This window comes from Bison bison, unplaced genomic scaffold (genome assembly GCF_000754665.1).
Source record: "Bison bison bison isolate TAMUID 2011002044 unplaced genomic scaffold, Bison_UMD1.0 scf7180017864184, whole genome shotgun sequence".
Lineage (NCBI taxonomy): Eukaryota > Metazoa > Chordata > Mammalia > Artiodactyla > Bovidae > Bison > Bison bison.
The window spans coordinates 2,261,600-2,277,591 of record NW_011494756.1 but is presented as its reverse complement, the minus strand read 5'-3'; the positions used below and the strand labels follow the sequence as shown (position 1 = coordinate 2,277,591).

Here is a 15,992-nt window from a genome sequence, read left to right as displayed (position 1 = left end):
GCTGACCACCTCCCCTCACTGTAGTGAAGACCAAGGCAGGTGGCAGTGTGAGAGCCTCGGAGCCTTTGACGTGCCTTGGGGTCTGGTCCCCGAAGAGCCGTGTGGCCCTCATGGGAGGGTGCGGTAAGCCTCTCCTGGCCGTCCATCTCCCCGCCAAGATGTGTCCGGCCGTCACGGCTCAGTTTTGTGTAACTTCCTTCCTTCAAAAGTGTGTGTGCTTATAGACTGTGGGGTCTTGTTAAAGCAAGATAAATTCAGATCAGTTTTTATTTTTTTAACCTTTCTTGCACCATTTGGAAACACGGGACTGTATTAGCAGAACACTGCCATGCTGTTGACACTGTTTGGGAAAATGCTGCAGCTCACCCCCTGAGTCCTGTCCACTGACCTGCAGTCCTGACCACTTCCGTTACCCAGGGCTGGGGCCGCAGGCCAGGCTTTGGACCTGTGCTTTCTCTTGTCCTCAACTACCTGTGAGGTAGAAAGGAGCACAGAGCTACTGGGTCACAGGGCTGGCGCCCTCTCCAGGGCTGTCTGATCACAGAGTCCATCACCTTCCCCGCCATGGTTCTGCTCTTGCTCTGCTGGTGCTGGAGGAGGCAGGAGAAGGCGTGGGTTGAGGGCCTCTGTTAACATTCATCATCCCGTTTCTGCCGCCGTAGGCAAGCTTCCCGTGGGATCCGCCTGTTCCGACGTACACATGGCCTTGTGCGCAGTGAACCTGGCTGAATGTGCCGAGGAGAAGATCCCTCCCAGCACGCTGGTGGAGATCCACCTGACCGCCGCCATGGGGCTCAAGACCAGGTGTGGAGGCAAGCTGGGCTTCCTGGCGGTGAGTGTCCTTCACTTCCCTCCCCTGGACCTTCTCAGAGCGCCCTTCCCAGCCAAGTGAGTGAGTGAAAGTCGCTCAGTTCAGTTCAGTTCAGTTCAGTCGCTCAGCCGTGTCCGACTCTTGTGACCCCATGAATCGCAGCACTCCAGGCCTCCCTGTCCATCACCAACTCCTGGAGTTCACTCAGACTCAAGTCCATCGAGTCAGTGATGCCTTCCAGCCATCTCATCCTCTGTCATCTCCTTCTCCTGCCCTCAATCCCTCCCAGCATCAGAGTCTTTTCCAATGAGTCAATTCTTCGCATGAGGTGGCCAAAGTACTAGAGTTTCAGCTTTAGCATCATTCCCTCCAAAGAAATCCCAGGGCTGATCTCCTTCAGAATGGACTGGTTGGATCTCCTTGCAGTCCAAGGGACTCTCAAGAGTCTTCTCCAACACCACAGTTCAAAAGCATCAATTCTTCGGCGCTCAGCCTTCTTCACAGTCCAACTCTCACATCCACATATGACCACAGGAAAAACCATAGCCTTGACTAGACGGACCTTTGTTGCTCAGTCGTGTCCAACTCTGCAACCCCATGGACTGTAACCCGCTAAGCTCCGCTGTCCATCGAATTCTTCAGGCAAGAATTCTGGAGTGGGTTGCCATTTTCTTCTCCAGGGATCTTCCTGACCCAGGGATTGATCCCGCATCTCAAAGAATTGCAGGTGGATTCTTTACTGTCTGAGCCACCAGGGAAGCCCTTCCCAGCCAGGACCCAAGATGTAAAAATTAGTGTGGGCGCTGCCCTCAGATGCTGACCACCTTGAGGGGTAGATGTCCACTCAGTGGGCCATTTCACAAATACTTGGCAGTAAATAAAACAGACAAGAATTCCTCCCCCCAAGGCATTTTAAGCAGAACAAGGCATTTTAGTACCTTGAGGTATTGCTTCAGTGATAAGAGTGACCTTGTATTCGAGAGGCTAATGCGTGACTCTTCTGCTTAAAGTCTGCTGGCTGTGTCTCCTGGATCTATTATTAACTGAGAATGCCTTCTGTTTGGTACCTTGTGTTGATCACAGCTCTGTGGGTCTGGAAGTGGAAAACACTGTATGTCTTGTGAGGGGCTCGCGTCAGACTCCGGGTGGAGACCGTGGTTTCCTCCAGTGTGCCTGGCACAGGGCCAGCCTTGGGAACTCACAGCTGGATAATTCACAGACCGTGTTGCCAACTCGTTCACAGCCTCTGCTGACCTCAGGCTTTCTCTTCTTCCAGCAGACACAGGCATGTCTTATTCAGTGTCAGCTTTGGGTTGGCTGCCTAGCTGTGTTCAGCATAGAATGATCTTATCCCCCCATCCGTGTCCATATCTCATTAATAGCACTGACGTACTGAGAATGAGCAGGAACATGCCCCGTGCTGACACTGATGTGCTTGAAGTGTGTCACCATACTCTGGGTGACAGAAGGCACGGGAGAGGAAGACCATGTTTCCAAGACCCAAATAAGAGGTTCATTCAGCAAAGGTTACCGAGGCCAGGCACTCCTGGGGAGGACGTGCAGTGGCAAGCAGGACCTTCATCCTGTGGGGGTGGCTCACAGTCGGACAGGAACCCAGACCAGGCCCAGGCCTTGGGGGCAGCAGGGTGTGGTGGGGATGGCTGCCCGGAGAGCACGCTGGGCTCCCAACCCTGTCTTAGAGGAAGTCAAGGTGGACTCTGGGCTGGTAGCAGTCCTTGTGCCCTGGGCCAGCGTCATCACACTCGTCACTTCTCTGCACCCCCAGAAGTTTTCAAGGCATAATCAAAATACAACATACACACAGAAAAATGTGTCCATTTTAACTTAGCAACTTGATACATTTTCACACAGTGAACTTACCTGCTTAACAGCCACCCAGATCAAGAAGTTGTGTGTTCCCATCACCCCCAGAGGCCTCCTGCAGGCCTTCACCTGTGCTGCCCCCACAGAGGGGACCATTGTTCTGCATTCCATCACGACAGGTAAACCTCCCTGCTGTTTGTTGTTCCTAGAAGCTTTTTATTAAAGTACAATATGCCTGTAGAAAAGTATGCAAATTATAAATATACAGGTCAGCGACTTCCCAAAATGAACACACGCTTATAACCAACAGACAGGTCAGAGTTTCAGTTCTGTACCCTCAGCAGACACAGGATAGTTTTGGGTTTTTAGCCCTTCCGGTGGTATCTCATGGTTTTCATTCGCAGTTCCCAGGTGGTTAAAGGTGTGAGCCCCTTTTCAGGGGCCATTTGGACGTAGCCTCCTTTGTGAACACCCTGTTCAAGTCTTCTACCTGTTTTTCATTTGTGACGTCTGTCTTTCTGTTGGTTCGAGGAGCTCTCTGCTCTGACCCTTTGTTGGAGATGAGCCTTGCATGTGTCTTCTCCTACTCTGTAGCTTGCTTGTTCTCTCAGTGGTGTGGATCAATACGCACAAGTTCTTAATGTTCATGAAATCTAGTCTGTTCTTTTCCTTAACAGATATATCATGTCCTGTTTAATATTCCTGACACTACCTCAGTGTCATGAAAATACTCTACTAGGTGTCTGATAGACCCATTATTTTTAAATGTCGCACATGGGTCCATAATCCACTTGGAACTGGTTCGTGTATGAGTTGGAGGCAGAGATGCCAGATCCACTTTCTTCTTCACATGTCTGTCTCCCTGTCTCAGAATCTGTTGTTAAAATGACTGTCCACTCCCTGCTGCACCCAATGGCCCCTTTTGCATAAATTGAATGTCTGCATGTGAGGACTCTGCTTCTGGACCCTCCGGTCAGTTCTGTTGTGCACCACCAATACCACATACCCCTGGCAACCATATATCTAATACGTCTTGATGTCTGGAAGAGTTGGTCCTCTGGCTCTAGTGACTAGTGTCTGCTGTTTACCTTCCCGTATACATTTTAGGATCATTTCCATCAGCCCGGAAATCCCAGTGGGGTTTTGATTGTCCTTGTTGCTAAGACGCAGCTGCTCTGTGAGAGGGACTCATCCGTTTGAGGAAGGCATGTGTGTAGCAGCTGAGGATGGGGGAGATGGTCCCCCAGTGAGTGCCCCACCCCCCTGAAAATGTTGAGTGTGCCTGACAAGCAGTGAGCAGTGTTTTCTTACTGCTGTTGCTTTGTTTTTTGGGCCACACCACGCAGCATGTGGGATCTTATGTTTTTGTTTTTCTCTTTTCTTCTGGACTGTACCACGCGTCCTTTTCTTTTGGATTCAGGCAACCGTATCCAGTTCCTCTGAGAGAGCCAGTCTCCTTGGTCCACGTCCTTTGAGTGGCACTTTGGCAGGGCTATTTCTGACCCTGGCATTCAAATCTTCTGAGACCGTCACATTAGATGATGGTGCTCAGAGCCAGTAAAGGTCAGACGCATCAGGCTGGACCAGCAGAGGAAGCAGCCTCCCGGCTTGTGAAGGCAAGGCTGAGTGTGATGGGTGAGCCCCAGCCCAGCAGCCGCTCCTCCTCCAGGCTCCCTGCACTGCGTTCTTCTCTTGCCCCTTCATCCTTCTCTGCTGGTTTCTCATGCAGATTGTGCTGTATCGAGTGGTTTTATGGGTATTAGAATAAAGATTCATTGTTGTTCAGTCACTATGTTGTATCCAGCTCTTTGCGACCTCATGGACTGTGCCCGCCAGGCTCCTCTGTCCTCCACTGTCTACCGGAATTTGCTCAAATTCATGTCCATTGAATCAGCAGTGCTATCTAACTATCTCATCCTCTGCTGTTCCTCTTCTTCTTTTGCCCTCACCCTTTCCCAGCATCAAGGGCTTTTCCTCAGAGAGTCTGCTCTTCACAGCAGGTGGCCACAGTATTGGAGCTTCAGCATCAGTCCTTCCAGTGAATATTTAGGGGTGATTTCCTTTAGGATTGACTGGTTAGATCTCCTTGCAGTCAAAAAAAATGACACAATTTCTGAAAACATGGATGGACATCCTTGTCCCTGCAGTTTTATCCCTGGGCCCTGGAGTGATGTTATCTCGTGGGCAGAAGAGGGACTTGGGAAGCAGGGGCTCGGGCTCACCCAGGGATGGCAGGGGAGGTCTCTCTCTCTTTTTTTTTAATATTCATTTATGTGCTTGGCTACGTTGGGTCTCAGTTGTGGCACACAGGATCTTCATCACTGCATGCGGACTCTCTAGTTGCAGCGTGCAGGCTCAGTATCTCTGCAGAATATGGGCTCTTAGTTCCCCAAACGAGGATCAAACCTGCATCCACCTTCACTGCAAGGCGGGTTCTTAACCACTGGACCACCGAGGAGGTCACGGGGTTCTCTGGAGGGTGGACAAAGCCCTTGCCAGGCCAGCCTTAAGGGAGGGGCATCACGCAGGCCTGCTCGCATCCGGGATGAGCCTCGGGGTGGCCCTCTCACTCCAGCGCTTTCTAGGCTGACAGCGATGGTAAATGACAGTCGCCGGCCACTTGCTGGATGCCTGTTCTAAACTCTTCACACTCGGAGGTGAAAGAGATGAAAATGAGTCAAAGCAGAACACAGTTTTACCTAAAAATGCTCTCAAAGATACGTAATGAAAATGGCAGATGAGAAAAAGTCTCAGGACCCAGGGGGCCGCCTGGCTGGAATGCAGGGTTGGACAGGGTTGAGGGTGGGCATGCTGTGGGGGGCGGGGGGGCCCGGGAGAGCCTGGCTCAGTTCAGCAGGTTGGACGCCAGCACGGCCAAGAACATGATTCAAGTCCAGTTGGGCAGACCCAGTAGGACAGGATACAGCTGAGTCTCCAAGGGTGCCTTGAGCCCCAACCCCTTCCCTCTGGGGTTTGTCATTGAGCTCGGCAGGTTCCCCCGGAGCCATTGCCCTGGTTTCCGTGGGGGTGTTTGCTTCCAGGTGTGGAGGGTCCTAGCCCTCCTGCTGGCCCCCCTTCCCTAGCCTGCCTCCACCCGGTGGCACTTTCTGACGGCCTCCTGCTGGCTGCAGCTGGTGTCCGCCACCCTGGTGTCACGGTGGTCCTTGTCCTTCCACAGAGCTATTTCCTCAGTCGCGCCCAGAGCCTGTGTGGCCCCGAGCGCAGCGCCGTCCCCGACTCGCTGCGCTGGCTCTGCCATCCCCTGGGCCAGAAGTTCTTCATGGAGCGGAGCTGGTCAGTGAAGTCGGCTGCCAAGGAGAGTCTGTACTGTGCCCAGAGGAACCCAGGTGAGAACGCCTTGCCCCCTGGGGGCCCCCTGGTGCTGCCCCCAGACACGTGGAGACACAGGGTGCCTTGGCCGTGAGTTCCTTACACTCAGGAGCTCGTGAGCCTGGTTGCCAGCAAAGCTGGGTTTGCAGCTCGCCGCTGGGCCACTCAGAGCCCATGGTCCTGGCATCAGTCACCCTGCCACACGTCCCCAAGGGTGACTGAGTGCGAGCGGAATCTTGCCCTTGTGCGGGCGCTGTGGAGACTCAGAGGGTGTAGAGGAGCTACGGGCTGGCCCCACTCTCCCACTTCTGCCAGAAAACAGACAGACATAGACGAACAGTTAGGGAACAACAGGCGACAGACGGTCGTCAAGTGCTCAGGGTGGCGGCAGAGACAGGGCTCCGGGCGTCGGGAGGAGAGGCTGGCTGGCTGTCCCCCGGTGTCTGATGGTGATCTGAGTCGACTCGCCCAGCCTCGCAGCGGGCGGGAGAGGCCAGTCGGGTTGGCCCAGGCTTGAGCAGCCATGGCTTTGAGCTGTCCGCACTTTTACTCTCTCTGAACCAGGAGTGTGGGGAGTCAGACATGGTTGGCAGGTTCAGGAGTGTGTGTCAAGCATTTTGTAGGGAAGGCGGGGTCCACTGTCGTTTCTTCTCAGTATCTGTTGTTCACAGTAAGAATGACGCACAACCCCAGAGAGGAAGGGCGAAAGCAGAAGCCGTCATCAGTCTCGGATGCGTGGCCAGGCTGCTCTGTCTGCAGCGGAGCCTGCCCCTGGCCCTCATGCCTCTGGTGGCTCTGGTTCTAGGCCTTGTCGCCCAGAATATATTCCTAAGTGTCCTGCCTCCCTGTCCTTGTCAAATTGAAGCCCACACGTCTGTGGCATGTGAATGAAGGGAAGGGCCTGGTGACGCCGTATTTGGGGCTTGCCAGTCAGGGGACTTGGTGACAGGCAGCTGTCATTGCCAAGCATTGCCAGGCCTCTTGTTTAATCGCCTCGGCCAGACAACTTCTGGCCACGGGTCTTGTGCGAAGGCTCTTAAGCGGGAGCTGGCTCTTCTCGCCCTGTCAGGTAGGAGCCTCGGTGGCCGTCCTCCTGAGCTACGGGAGAAGGGGCGGCCTCTGAGACTTGGGGTGGCTGTCCACCTTCCCGGTTTCTGTTTGCTGACGAGGGTCGTGGCCACCACCTTACTGCTCCCAGCCTTGAATGAAAGGACTGAGGATTATGCTAAGAGACGTAGTACCCGTCACGCCCCCACCCCCCCCACCCCCCACCACTGGAGCCAGTCCAGAACTCATGTAGTCTTGGATTGACCACCCTCCCCCCCGCCCACCCCCTACTTCTGACTGTTCAGCAAGCAGTTCTGGGGTGTGGTTGGGGAGGTTTGGCCCCATTCAGAGGGGATATCTGTTCCTTGGGTTCCTCCCCCACACCCTATTTTCTCTGTAGGACAGAGCTTCTAAGTGAGCCCCACTCACCCCTCTCCTGGCTTCCTCCTCTTCTTCAGCCGACCCCATCGCCCAGGTGCACCAGGCCTTCTGTAAGAACCTGCTGGAGCGAGCAGTGGAGTCCTTGGTAAAACCTCAGGCCAAGAAGAAAGCTGCAGACCAGGAAGAGGAGAGCTGGTACGGACCTTGGATATGCCCCCCACCCCTGCCCCCGCCTCAGGCTACCTTCCTGGGTAGCACAGACGGGGCTCTGAGATCCACCTCCCTTAAGGAAACGAGCCCCACTGTGGGGGCTGCAGGGAAATCCAGTGACTCTTTGGTGTTGATGCCTCAGGCCTGGCAGCCCCACGAGAGCCCTCTGTGGGCTCAGAGCTGACTTCTTTGCCTCTTGCTGCCCCCCCAAGTATATTAGTTCCCCCTTTTCTCGTTTCTACCTATCTCTATATCTCTGTCACCTATATACATAGCTGTATCACTGAGTGGAGTCAGTTCTTGGAGCAGGTCGGGGATTTGATTTCTTTTGCTTTGCCCTTTGGCAGGGGAAGGGTGGCCTGTGGAATGGAGCGTGGGAAGCTCAGCAGAAGGCAGACGCCTCTGGCCCAGACATCTTGGGAACCCAGACCTGTACCGAGAGGTCAGGCGGTGTCTTATTCTTAGGGAGTCACCAAGCACAGTCTTTCCTTCACAGAGTCAGACCTGAGAGGCAGGCAGGTACCAGCATCGCTCTCGTTCAGGACTCAGGTCCTGACAAGAGTGCACCTGGGCAGAGAGGGGGTCTCCTGCCTGGGGGATCAGAAAACTTCTGGGCAGAGACCACGGTTGAATTGGGTCTTGAAGGGCGAGGGATGAAAGAGAAACCTTGCTTTTCCCACAGAGAGAAGAGTGTCAGGAACAGTGTCGGGGCGGCCTGGGGCAAGCCGGAGTGGTTGGTGGGGGCAGTGCTTGGGGTGTGCCTGGCCCTGTGGGTCTCAGAGCTGGGGGCTGACCAGCCAGGCTGTGAGTGAGGTCCTTGTGTACACTCTGATGTGAGTGGGACCCTTTCTTTTCTTTCCAGTGAATTCTCCAGCGCTCTTGAGTACCTGAAATTACTTAACTCTTTTGTGGACTCCGTGGGGATTGTGACCCCCCCCTTCTCCAGCAGCTCTGTGCTCAAGTCGGCCCTTGGTAAGCACCTTGCGGGCGGCTCCACGGGTCTCAGGTTGCTTGACTCAGTCCTCCACAGCCCTTGTGTCTTGGGGTCCCAGGATTGGTTACGAGTCTGCCACTCAAGAACCTTCTCTGGCTCTGACGTGTGTCTCTGCAGTCCCCACATCAGCCCCACCCACAGTTCCCCTTACTGGGCTGTGTTTTGGGGGCAGGAAATCATGATGCTGCCAGAAGCGGGATGACGAGTGAGTCAGGGACGCTGGCCGGAGCAGGTCAGGAATGCTCCCAGGTGCTCAGAATGGGCAGCAAGTGGTTCGGGCCCGCGGGCAGGTGGGGGGCCTCACCTTTCAGCACACAGTGGTCCTGGGGCTGCTCTTGGGTTGACGCCCTCTGCCGGAGAGGCCTTTCATCCGGCGTCCCTACTGCTCCGGCACCCGCTGCCTCGGTGGCCACACAACTGCTGACCGAACTGGCTGACCGAACTGGCAGCAGGGCACTCTGCTTCTGTCTCTAAACACGTCATCCAGGTGACAACATGAGAGCGGCCGCCTCTCGCGTGGCTGAGGCTGCAGGAGAGGGCATGGAGCTCCCTCTGACGGCTCTCCCCATGGAGGGCAGGATCCCAGAGGAGCAGCCTCCCCATCGTGGCCTCTGACCTCATGGCCTGTCTCATTTCCGAGCTGAGAAAACAACGCGCTCTTAGGCATTTCACATGCAGGTTCACTGAGAAAACTAGGCCTCAGGAAAACACTAGAAAGATTCTACCTGCACCGTTACTACACATATTCTGGAAACACTGTTTTTCACAGCTGTTGGAAGTTTGGGTTGTTTGCAGCTTCTTCCTTAAAGATAACACCACAGTGAACGTCTTTTTTTTCTCTATTTAGGCTCGTTTCTTTATGATGGATTTTCAAAAATGAGATTCCTAGGTTACTAGGAGTGAACATTTTTAAGGCTGTTAAGGCAAATTGCCAAACATGTTCTGAGATGGGGCTGGTGGGTGTGAGAGGGCGGCCCACAGGCCCCAGCCCGTCGTCGGGAGGGAGAGAGAGAGAGCACGAACAGGAGGGCTCTAGTTTCTGCAGTGCTGGAGCAGCATTTGGTTCTGTTCGCCTCTAGGCCCAGACGTCATCTGTCGGTGGTGGACGTCCGCCATCACCATGGCCATCAGCTGGCTCCAGGGAGATGACGCTGCTGTGCGCACTCACTTCACCGAAGTGGAGCGGGTCCCCCAGGCCCTGGAAGTGACAGAGTGCGTAGCCCTCCTTGACCTCTTGCCTGCTTCTCTCCAGGGAAGCCCCCGGTGCCAGCAGGTGCCAGGCTCGCTGGGTTAGTAGGGGAGGGGAGCAGGTCTGCATGGCCATCAGCATGAAGGGTCAGGCAGCCTGGGGACTACACGACAGATGGAGAGATGAAGCGAGGGGACAAGGGCGCCACGGAGACTCCAGACGTGGCGAGCCGTGTATGTGTGTGTGTGTGTGAGAGAGAGAGAGACCCCAGCAGCCGTCAGTGCTACTCCCAGGGCTCCACAGGCTGACAGGCAGGGAGAGCCGGTGGCTCCTTCTACTACAGAAGGTCCTGGTGGAGCCTGGCAGGCCAGCACTGGCTTGTGAGGCCCGGGGATCCTCTCGTGTGCCAGCGCTGAGTCCCATTTCCTCTCGACCAGCCTCTACCCCACCAGCTGAATCACTAGAGAGCTTTTGACATTCCTCTTGGGGACTCATGCCTGCCTCTTGGGGGCGTTTGGCCTGTATTGGCGGGCAGCCTGCCAACACCCTGGCTGCTTCTGACTGGATCTGAGTGTCCCTGACATCTTCTGCAACTTGCGGAAATTGTGAAACCCCCCAAGGCAGGAAGGCCCCGCTGGGTCTTTCCTCAGAGCCAAGGCTGTCACGTTTCCCACCAAGTGGGCCTTTACCCGGGAGAGCAGGAGGGAGCCGAGGAAAGCAGGTTTAGGCAGCTTCAACACTCCGAATTTCATTTAAGTAACCCCCTCTTAAGCTCTGACCAGTGAATGCCCACCCAGGGTGTGTTGTCTCCCAGCTGACACACCCAAGCCGACTGAGGCCCAGCGGGTAAACCGTCTAAAGTGTTCTCACTTGTAAGAACAGGCCCTGGGGTACAGCTAAGACCCCCGCAGGCATTCCTTCCCCCCAAATTCAGCCACCTGGGGGCCCCTTTGCTCTTTAGTTGTGGCGATGCTGTGGGACGCCACCCCACCCCAGCCTCCCCACTCTCTCCCTGATCTGCTCCCTGAAATGAGGCTGTTTCTCCAGAGTTGAGCACCCGGCCTGTGCACCTTAGCGAGTGAGTGCAGATAACAGGGCTGATACGTATGTCCCCACAGGGAGTGGCGAAGTGGTACTGTGGCTTCTGTACAGATGAGGAAACTGAGGCATGGGTTTTTTTTTAACTTTTTGCTCTTCTGCTTTTTTTTAAACTTTTTATCTTGCATTGGAGTATAGCCGATTAACAATGTTACCGCAGTTTCAGGTGAACAGCAGAGGCACTCAGCCACACACAGTCTTGTACCATCCTCCCCCTGAGGCACAGACTGTTTGAATGACTGTCTTGGGTGGCTTCTCGGTGACTGTTGGTGGTGGGCCCACCAACAATCTCTGTGGCCGGGATCTCTGATCCCTTCTCCTTGGTCACATGCCACATTCGGGGGTCTCCTGCACCCCTCCACGATTCCATCATCCACTCAAGCGAGTGCTTAGCTGAGGGCGTACTTGGTGTCAGCCAAATTCTAGTCTCTGGGAGGCCGCGGTGAATGAGACAGCAGGTTACGGCCATAAGCAAATAGACAGCAGCCTGCCCCGCTCAGTTCTCCGTTCTGGAAGCCGTGGCCTCTGCTGGCTCCAGTCTTGGCTCTCAGGAAGCAGGCAGCACATCGCGGGGAGATGTTCCAGGCCAGAGGCAGGTCAGCCTCCAGGAGTTCACACAGAACCTGGTGAGGGCAGGAGGCTCACAAACAACAGCTGGTGTCGGGGGCTCAAAAGACCTGACCCAGGGGGCAGCCAGAGGAGGCTTGCTGGGGGCAGGGCAGGAGAAGGCAGACCGGAGGGCCAGCCAGTGAAACAGGTCTCAGGAACAAGTGGGGAATGGTGAGAAAGGGTATTCCAGGCAAAGGCAGCCACGTCAGCAGAGGCGAGGAGTGAGGAAGGGAGCGGAGATGAGCTCTGGTTGCCTGGAGCCCAGAGTGGGTCAGAGGCTGAGAAGGGCCTCGTTCAGCACCTGCTCTCCTCCCTCCCCTCACTTCGTCCTGCAGCCACACTCCCGCCTGGATGTTCTCACATGTGTCAGACACTCAGGGCCTTTGCATCTGCCACGCCTCTTTCCAGAACCCTCCTCCCTAGAAATCCCCGTGCCCGCTTCCCTCGGGTTCCTTCTGCGTGAGTGTCACCTCTCCCGTGAGGACATCCTTGGCTATCCTTCATAATAAACGCCACCCGATGGCTCTGGGTGACTTTCCTTCATGGCTCTTGCAGCGCCTGGCATTACACAGTCAGTATCTAATGTGTTGATCATCTGACTCCTTCACTAGGACGTGAACGCTGTGCACATTTCTGGAGTGAAGAGGATGCTTAGGGCCAGGGAGCCTCCCTCGCTCAGGGCTGGCAATTCCAGTCTGGAGCTGGGACCTAGAACCATTTTGGTGGCCTTTAGTCCTGCAGACCCACTTGTCACAGCGGTGTGAGGGCAGTGGTTGCTGGCTTGGGCTCCCCACCTTCATTCTGCCCAGGTGATGTGCGCTGACCTCTTGCCTCTCACCTCTGTCACCACCCAGGAGCCCCCTGGTGAAGGCCGTCTTCCACACCTGCAGAGCCATGCACGCCTCACTGTCCGGGAAGGCGGACGGGCAGCAGAGTTCCTTCTGCCACTGCGAGAGGGCCAGTGGCCACTTGTGGAGCAGCCTCAACGTTAGTGGGGCCACCTGTGACCCCAACCTTAACCATGTGAGTGGGGGCGTATAGCCCCGGGGGGCGGTGCTCATCTCTGCTGGGAGATAGCACTCTGACCGGTCATGAGCCCACCCGGCCTGTGGGGCTGCGCAAAAGGCAGGCCAGGCAGCAGCCCCTCCCCCAGAGCCTGGCCCGGTGGTCCGGGGGTTTTCCTTTCCGTACTTGGAACCAGCATGTTCCCACCTTGGCCCCAGGTCCTGCGGGCCCTCAGCTCGGTCAGCCCCAGGTGGACCTCGGCTGGCCAGGGCACGCATCTGCTCCGCCCCCGCCCCTTGCGTGCACACCCTGGAGCGGGTGGCTGCGGTGCATTGTAGTTGCATTGCATGTTCTGGCGGTACCCGTGCAATGTTTCCACAGTGCATCACAGAGGCCTGCCCGGCCCTCGAGAGACCCTCCCGTGCCTTGTTAGAGGGACTGTGTCACTGCCGGGGCACGAGGCAGGGCCGTCCGGGGCAGGGGAGGGGAGGCGTGCACACAGCTGAGGGGGACACGTCGTCTGCTCACCAGGAGGAGCCTGGTTCACTCCAGAAAGGGAGGCAGGAGGTGTGTTCTGAGGGTCAGATTCCGAGGCCCTCACTAGGGTTGGTCTGGCACCTCTGGCTGAGGTCATCCCTGGACCCGGACCCTGCAGTGAACCCGGGATAACATGCCAGCCCTACAAGACAAGTGTGCCCGCAGGGCCCAAGGCTCGCTCTAGGTGGTTCCTCTGGTGGGTCCAGTAGTGTTTGTCTTCATGGAGAACCAGAGAAGCTTGAGGAGGAGAGAGAGGCTGCAGGCACCTGTGTAGGAAATTGGGCCTGGAAGAAGGGGCCCCCACAGAGGCTAGCGTCCCTCAGAGGGCAGAATTCAGCCACAGGCTACTACCTCACCTCTCAGAAATGCTACCTTTGGTTGAGGAGAGGGGTCTCATCCACATTCTCCTCCAGTGCTGTCAGCAGCCAAAAAACCACTGTGCCTGAGGGTCGGGCAACATACAGGTGCGAGGCAGGGTCGGCAGGGGGATGGGGGGTGTGGGGCAGCACCCTGGAGAAAGGGATGCCAGGCTGGATGAGATGAGGAACAGCCTGGAGGCGTCCATTGGTGCCTGAGGGCGGCACATGACCCACCTTGAGAAGCACTGTCCCTAGCACTAAGGGCCCTCAGGAGCTAGGCAACACCAGCGTGGGCTGAGGCCAGTGCCCTTTGTGATTCTCCTTTGTGACACTGCAGCCCTGTGTGGTGCCCATTTTTTGGGTGGGGAAACAGGCTCAGAGGTGAGGTCATGTGTCAGGGCCACAGAGCTATGGACAGAAAACCGTGACAGATCTAGACTGGTGGATCCAAACCCTGGCATTGAGCCGCTCTGCGGGTCTACCTTCTTGGGTTCCTGTCTCCCCCGCCCACCACAGAGGCCACTAGGGCCAGACCTGGGCCCCATCCTTGGAAGCGAGCCTCTGATCCCTGTTCCTCCATCTCCAGGCTCTGATTCCCCTGCAAGGACAGGGCCTCTAGGCCAGCCATGGGCTGCCGGAGGTGGGAGGGGCTCCTGGAGGTGGGAGGGGCCTGCAACTTGCTGTCAGAACCACTAGAGTTTTATTCCTACCCTTCCTAGTGTCTCCTCCATGAGGTGCTGCCCCTCTCTGATCCTTGGCTTCCTCACCCAGTCAATGGAAGAGCAGATTTCCCTACAGGGGCTGTGGGAAGGACTAGATGCCAGGAACTGAAGCTCCCTCCCTGGCGGTTCTCTTGCTCCCTGATTTTCTGGGTCTCCCCTTTAATCCCAGAGCTGCCAGGTGTCCGGTCGGGGAAGACCTGGTGCGTGCAGGGACCCTTGCCCTGGTAACCGGCCAGTCACCTTCTCCTTCCTCATGGCACACCACGCAGGTGGTCCAGCTGCTGACCTGTGACCTGCTCCTGTCGCTGCGGACGGCTCTGTGGCAGAAGCAGGCTGGAGCCAGCCAGGCCCTGGGGGAGACCTACCATGCATCGGGCGCCGAGCTGGCTGGCTTCCAGCGGGACCTGGGCAGCCTGCGCAGGCTGGCACACAGCTTCCGCCTGGCCTACCGCAAGGTAAGGCCCAGCCTGCTGCTGGGGAGGGTGGATCGAGGTGTCAGAACCGAGCCTAGCTCTGGAGTGGGGTCATGGAGTCGCTGACCGGTCAGGCCCTGAGCTGGGTGCCATTCATCCCTTTGTTTGGCTCATGCTGTGTGTGCCCAACCCTGGAACGTGGCAGTGAGCAGTCCACACAGCACAGACAGGCCAGCAGAGATCTCGCCTTACCAGTTAACACGAGGGAGCACTGCTAGGTTTTCATAGTGGGTGTCAGAATCCCCTAGAAATGTGTTGAATGCTTTTTCTGGGCCGTGCTTGAGAACTCTCCGCGTAACATCCCCTTGGCAATGAGGGCAGTTGTATAACCCACTTAGTGGACTCAAACTGTTCCTGTGTTTACCTTTATTGCTAATTAAGAGTAATACAACTCAACGTATTTTCCCTGAATTGTTTTCCAAAAATTCAAGTGAGAAGGCCAGTGTTAGGGGTGGGGAAGGGCTGTGTTTGGAAACGTGTGAAAAAGAAGGGCTTGGGGTATGGCTGCCCTCACCCTCAAGTGCTCTGGGACCCTCACGTGGTTGCATTGTAGCCCCTGTGTGCAGCGAGCCAGGACAGACACTGCAGACGAAATACAGTCATGTGAGAACCACCCCCTTCACGGTGGAAAAGAGGAAGTGCGCTCAGGGGCGGCGGCCTCCTCACAAAACATCCCCACCTGCCTCTCCCTTGCCCGCCTCCACCCTGGCCTTCCAGGGCAGCACCACCCTCCTCACACCCTGATGTGTTCGGGTGTAAAAGAAACTAGAGACCTAGGGAGACCCCCTTCTCCCCTCCCCCCTCCCGTCAGTGACGCGTATTGACAGAAGGGCTGTAGGTCTTCCTCCTGAGACCTTCTGAACTCTGAAGAGGAGACTCTTTCTGAAGCAACCAAACGACACAGGCCCCAAGCCGCCTGAGCTGTCCCCCTGCCTCTCTCCCGTCCCTGCCTCTCCCCTGTCCTGCTTTCGGGCTGGAGGCAGCCTCCGGCGTTGTGAGGGTCCACCCGCCTACTGTCCTTACAGCCCGGAGCGCACACCGGTGCTCTCAGTCACCGTCAGCGGAGGTGGCCCTTAGCTTCCCTCTCAGCGTGCTAGCTCGCTTCAGCCCCACCAGCGGGCCTGTGCTCTTCCCCTTTCCTGCCGGGTGTGTGTCCAGGGTCAGAGTGAGGACGGGAGAGGCTGTTTTCAAAGGGTGAGCAGGGCAGGGTGTTTAGAGGAGAAGGGGTGTGGTCAGCGGGCAGATGCGATGCTCTAGGGAGGGATGCCCCCAGGGACACAGACAGGTGAGGACACCGGGCTTGTGTCCCCGGGCTTCCAGGTGTTCCTGCATGAAGCCACCGTGCGCCTGATGGCCGGAGCCAGCCCCACCCGCACCCACCAGCTGCTGGAGCACAGCCTGCG

General features: G+C 56.5%; 1 protein-coding gene across 1 annotated transcript in view; it reads left to right on the top strand.

Annotated features, from left to right (window-relative positions):
* Window positions 1-15,992, top strand: part of SREBF2 (sterol regulatory element binding transcription factor 2) — a gene marked incomplete at its 5' end in the record, with an annotated part of 32,126 nt that overhangs the window by 15,526 nt on the left and 608 nt on the right. Inside the window, 8 exon segments of the mRNA XM_010843698.1 lie at window positions 663-832; window positions 5,814-5,982; window positions 7,471-7,588; window positions 8,466-8,575; window positions 9,677-9,809; window positions 12,348-12,516; window positions 14,386-14,571; window positions 15,910-15,985. Coding sequence (XP_010842000.1) covers window positions 663-832; window positions 5,814-5,982; window positions 7,471-7,588; window positions 8,466-8,575; window positions 9,677-9,809; window positions 12,348-12,516; window positions 14,386-14,571; window positions 15,910-15,985 — 1,131 coding nt within the window.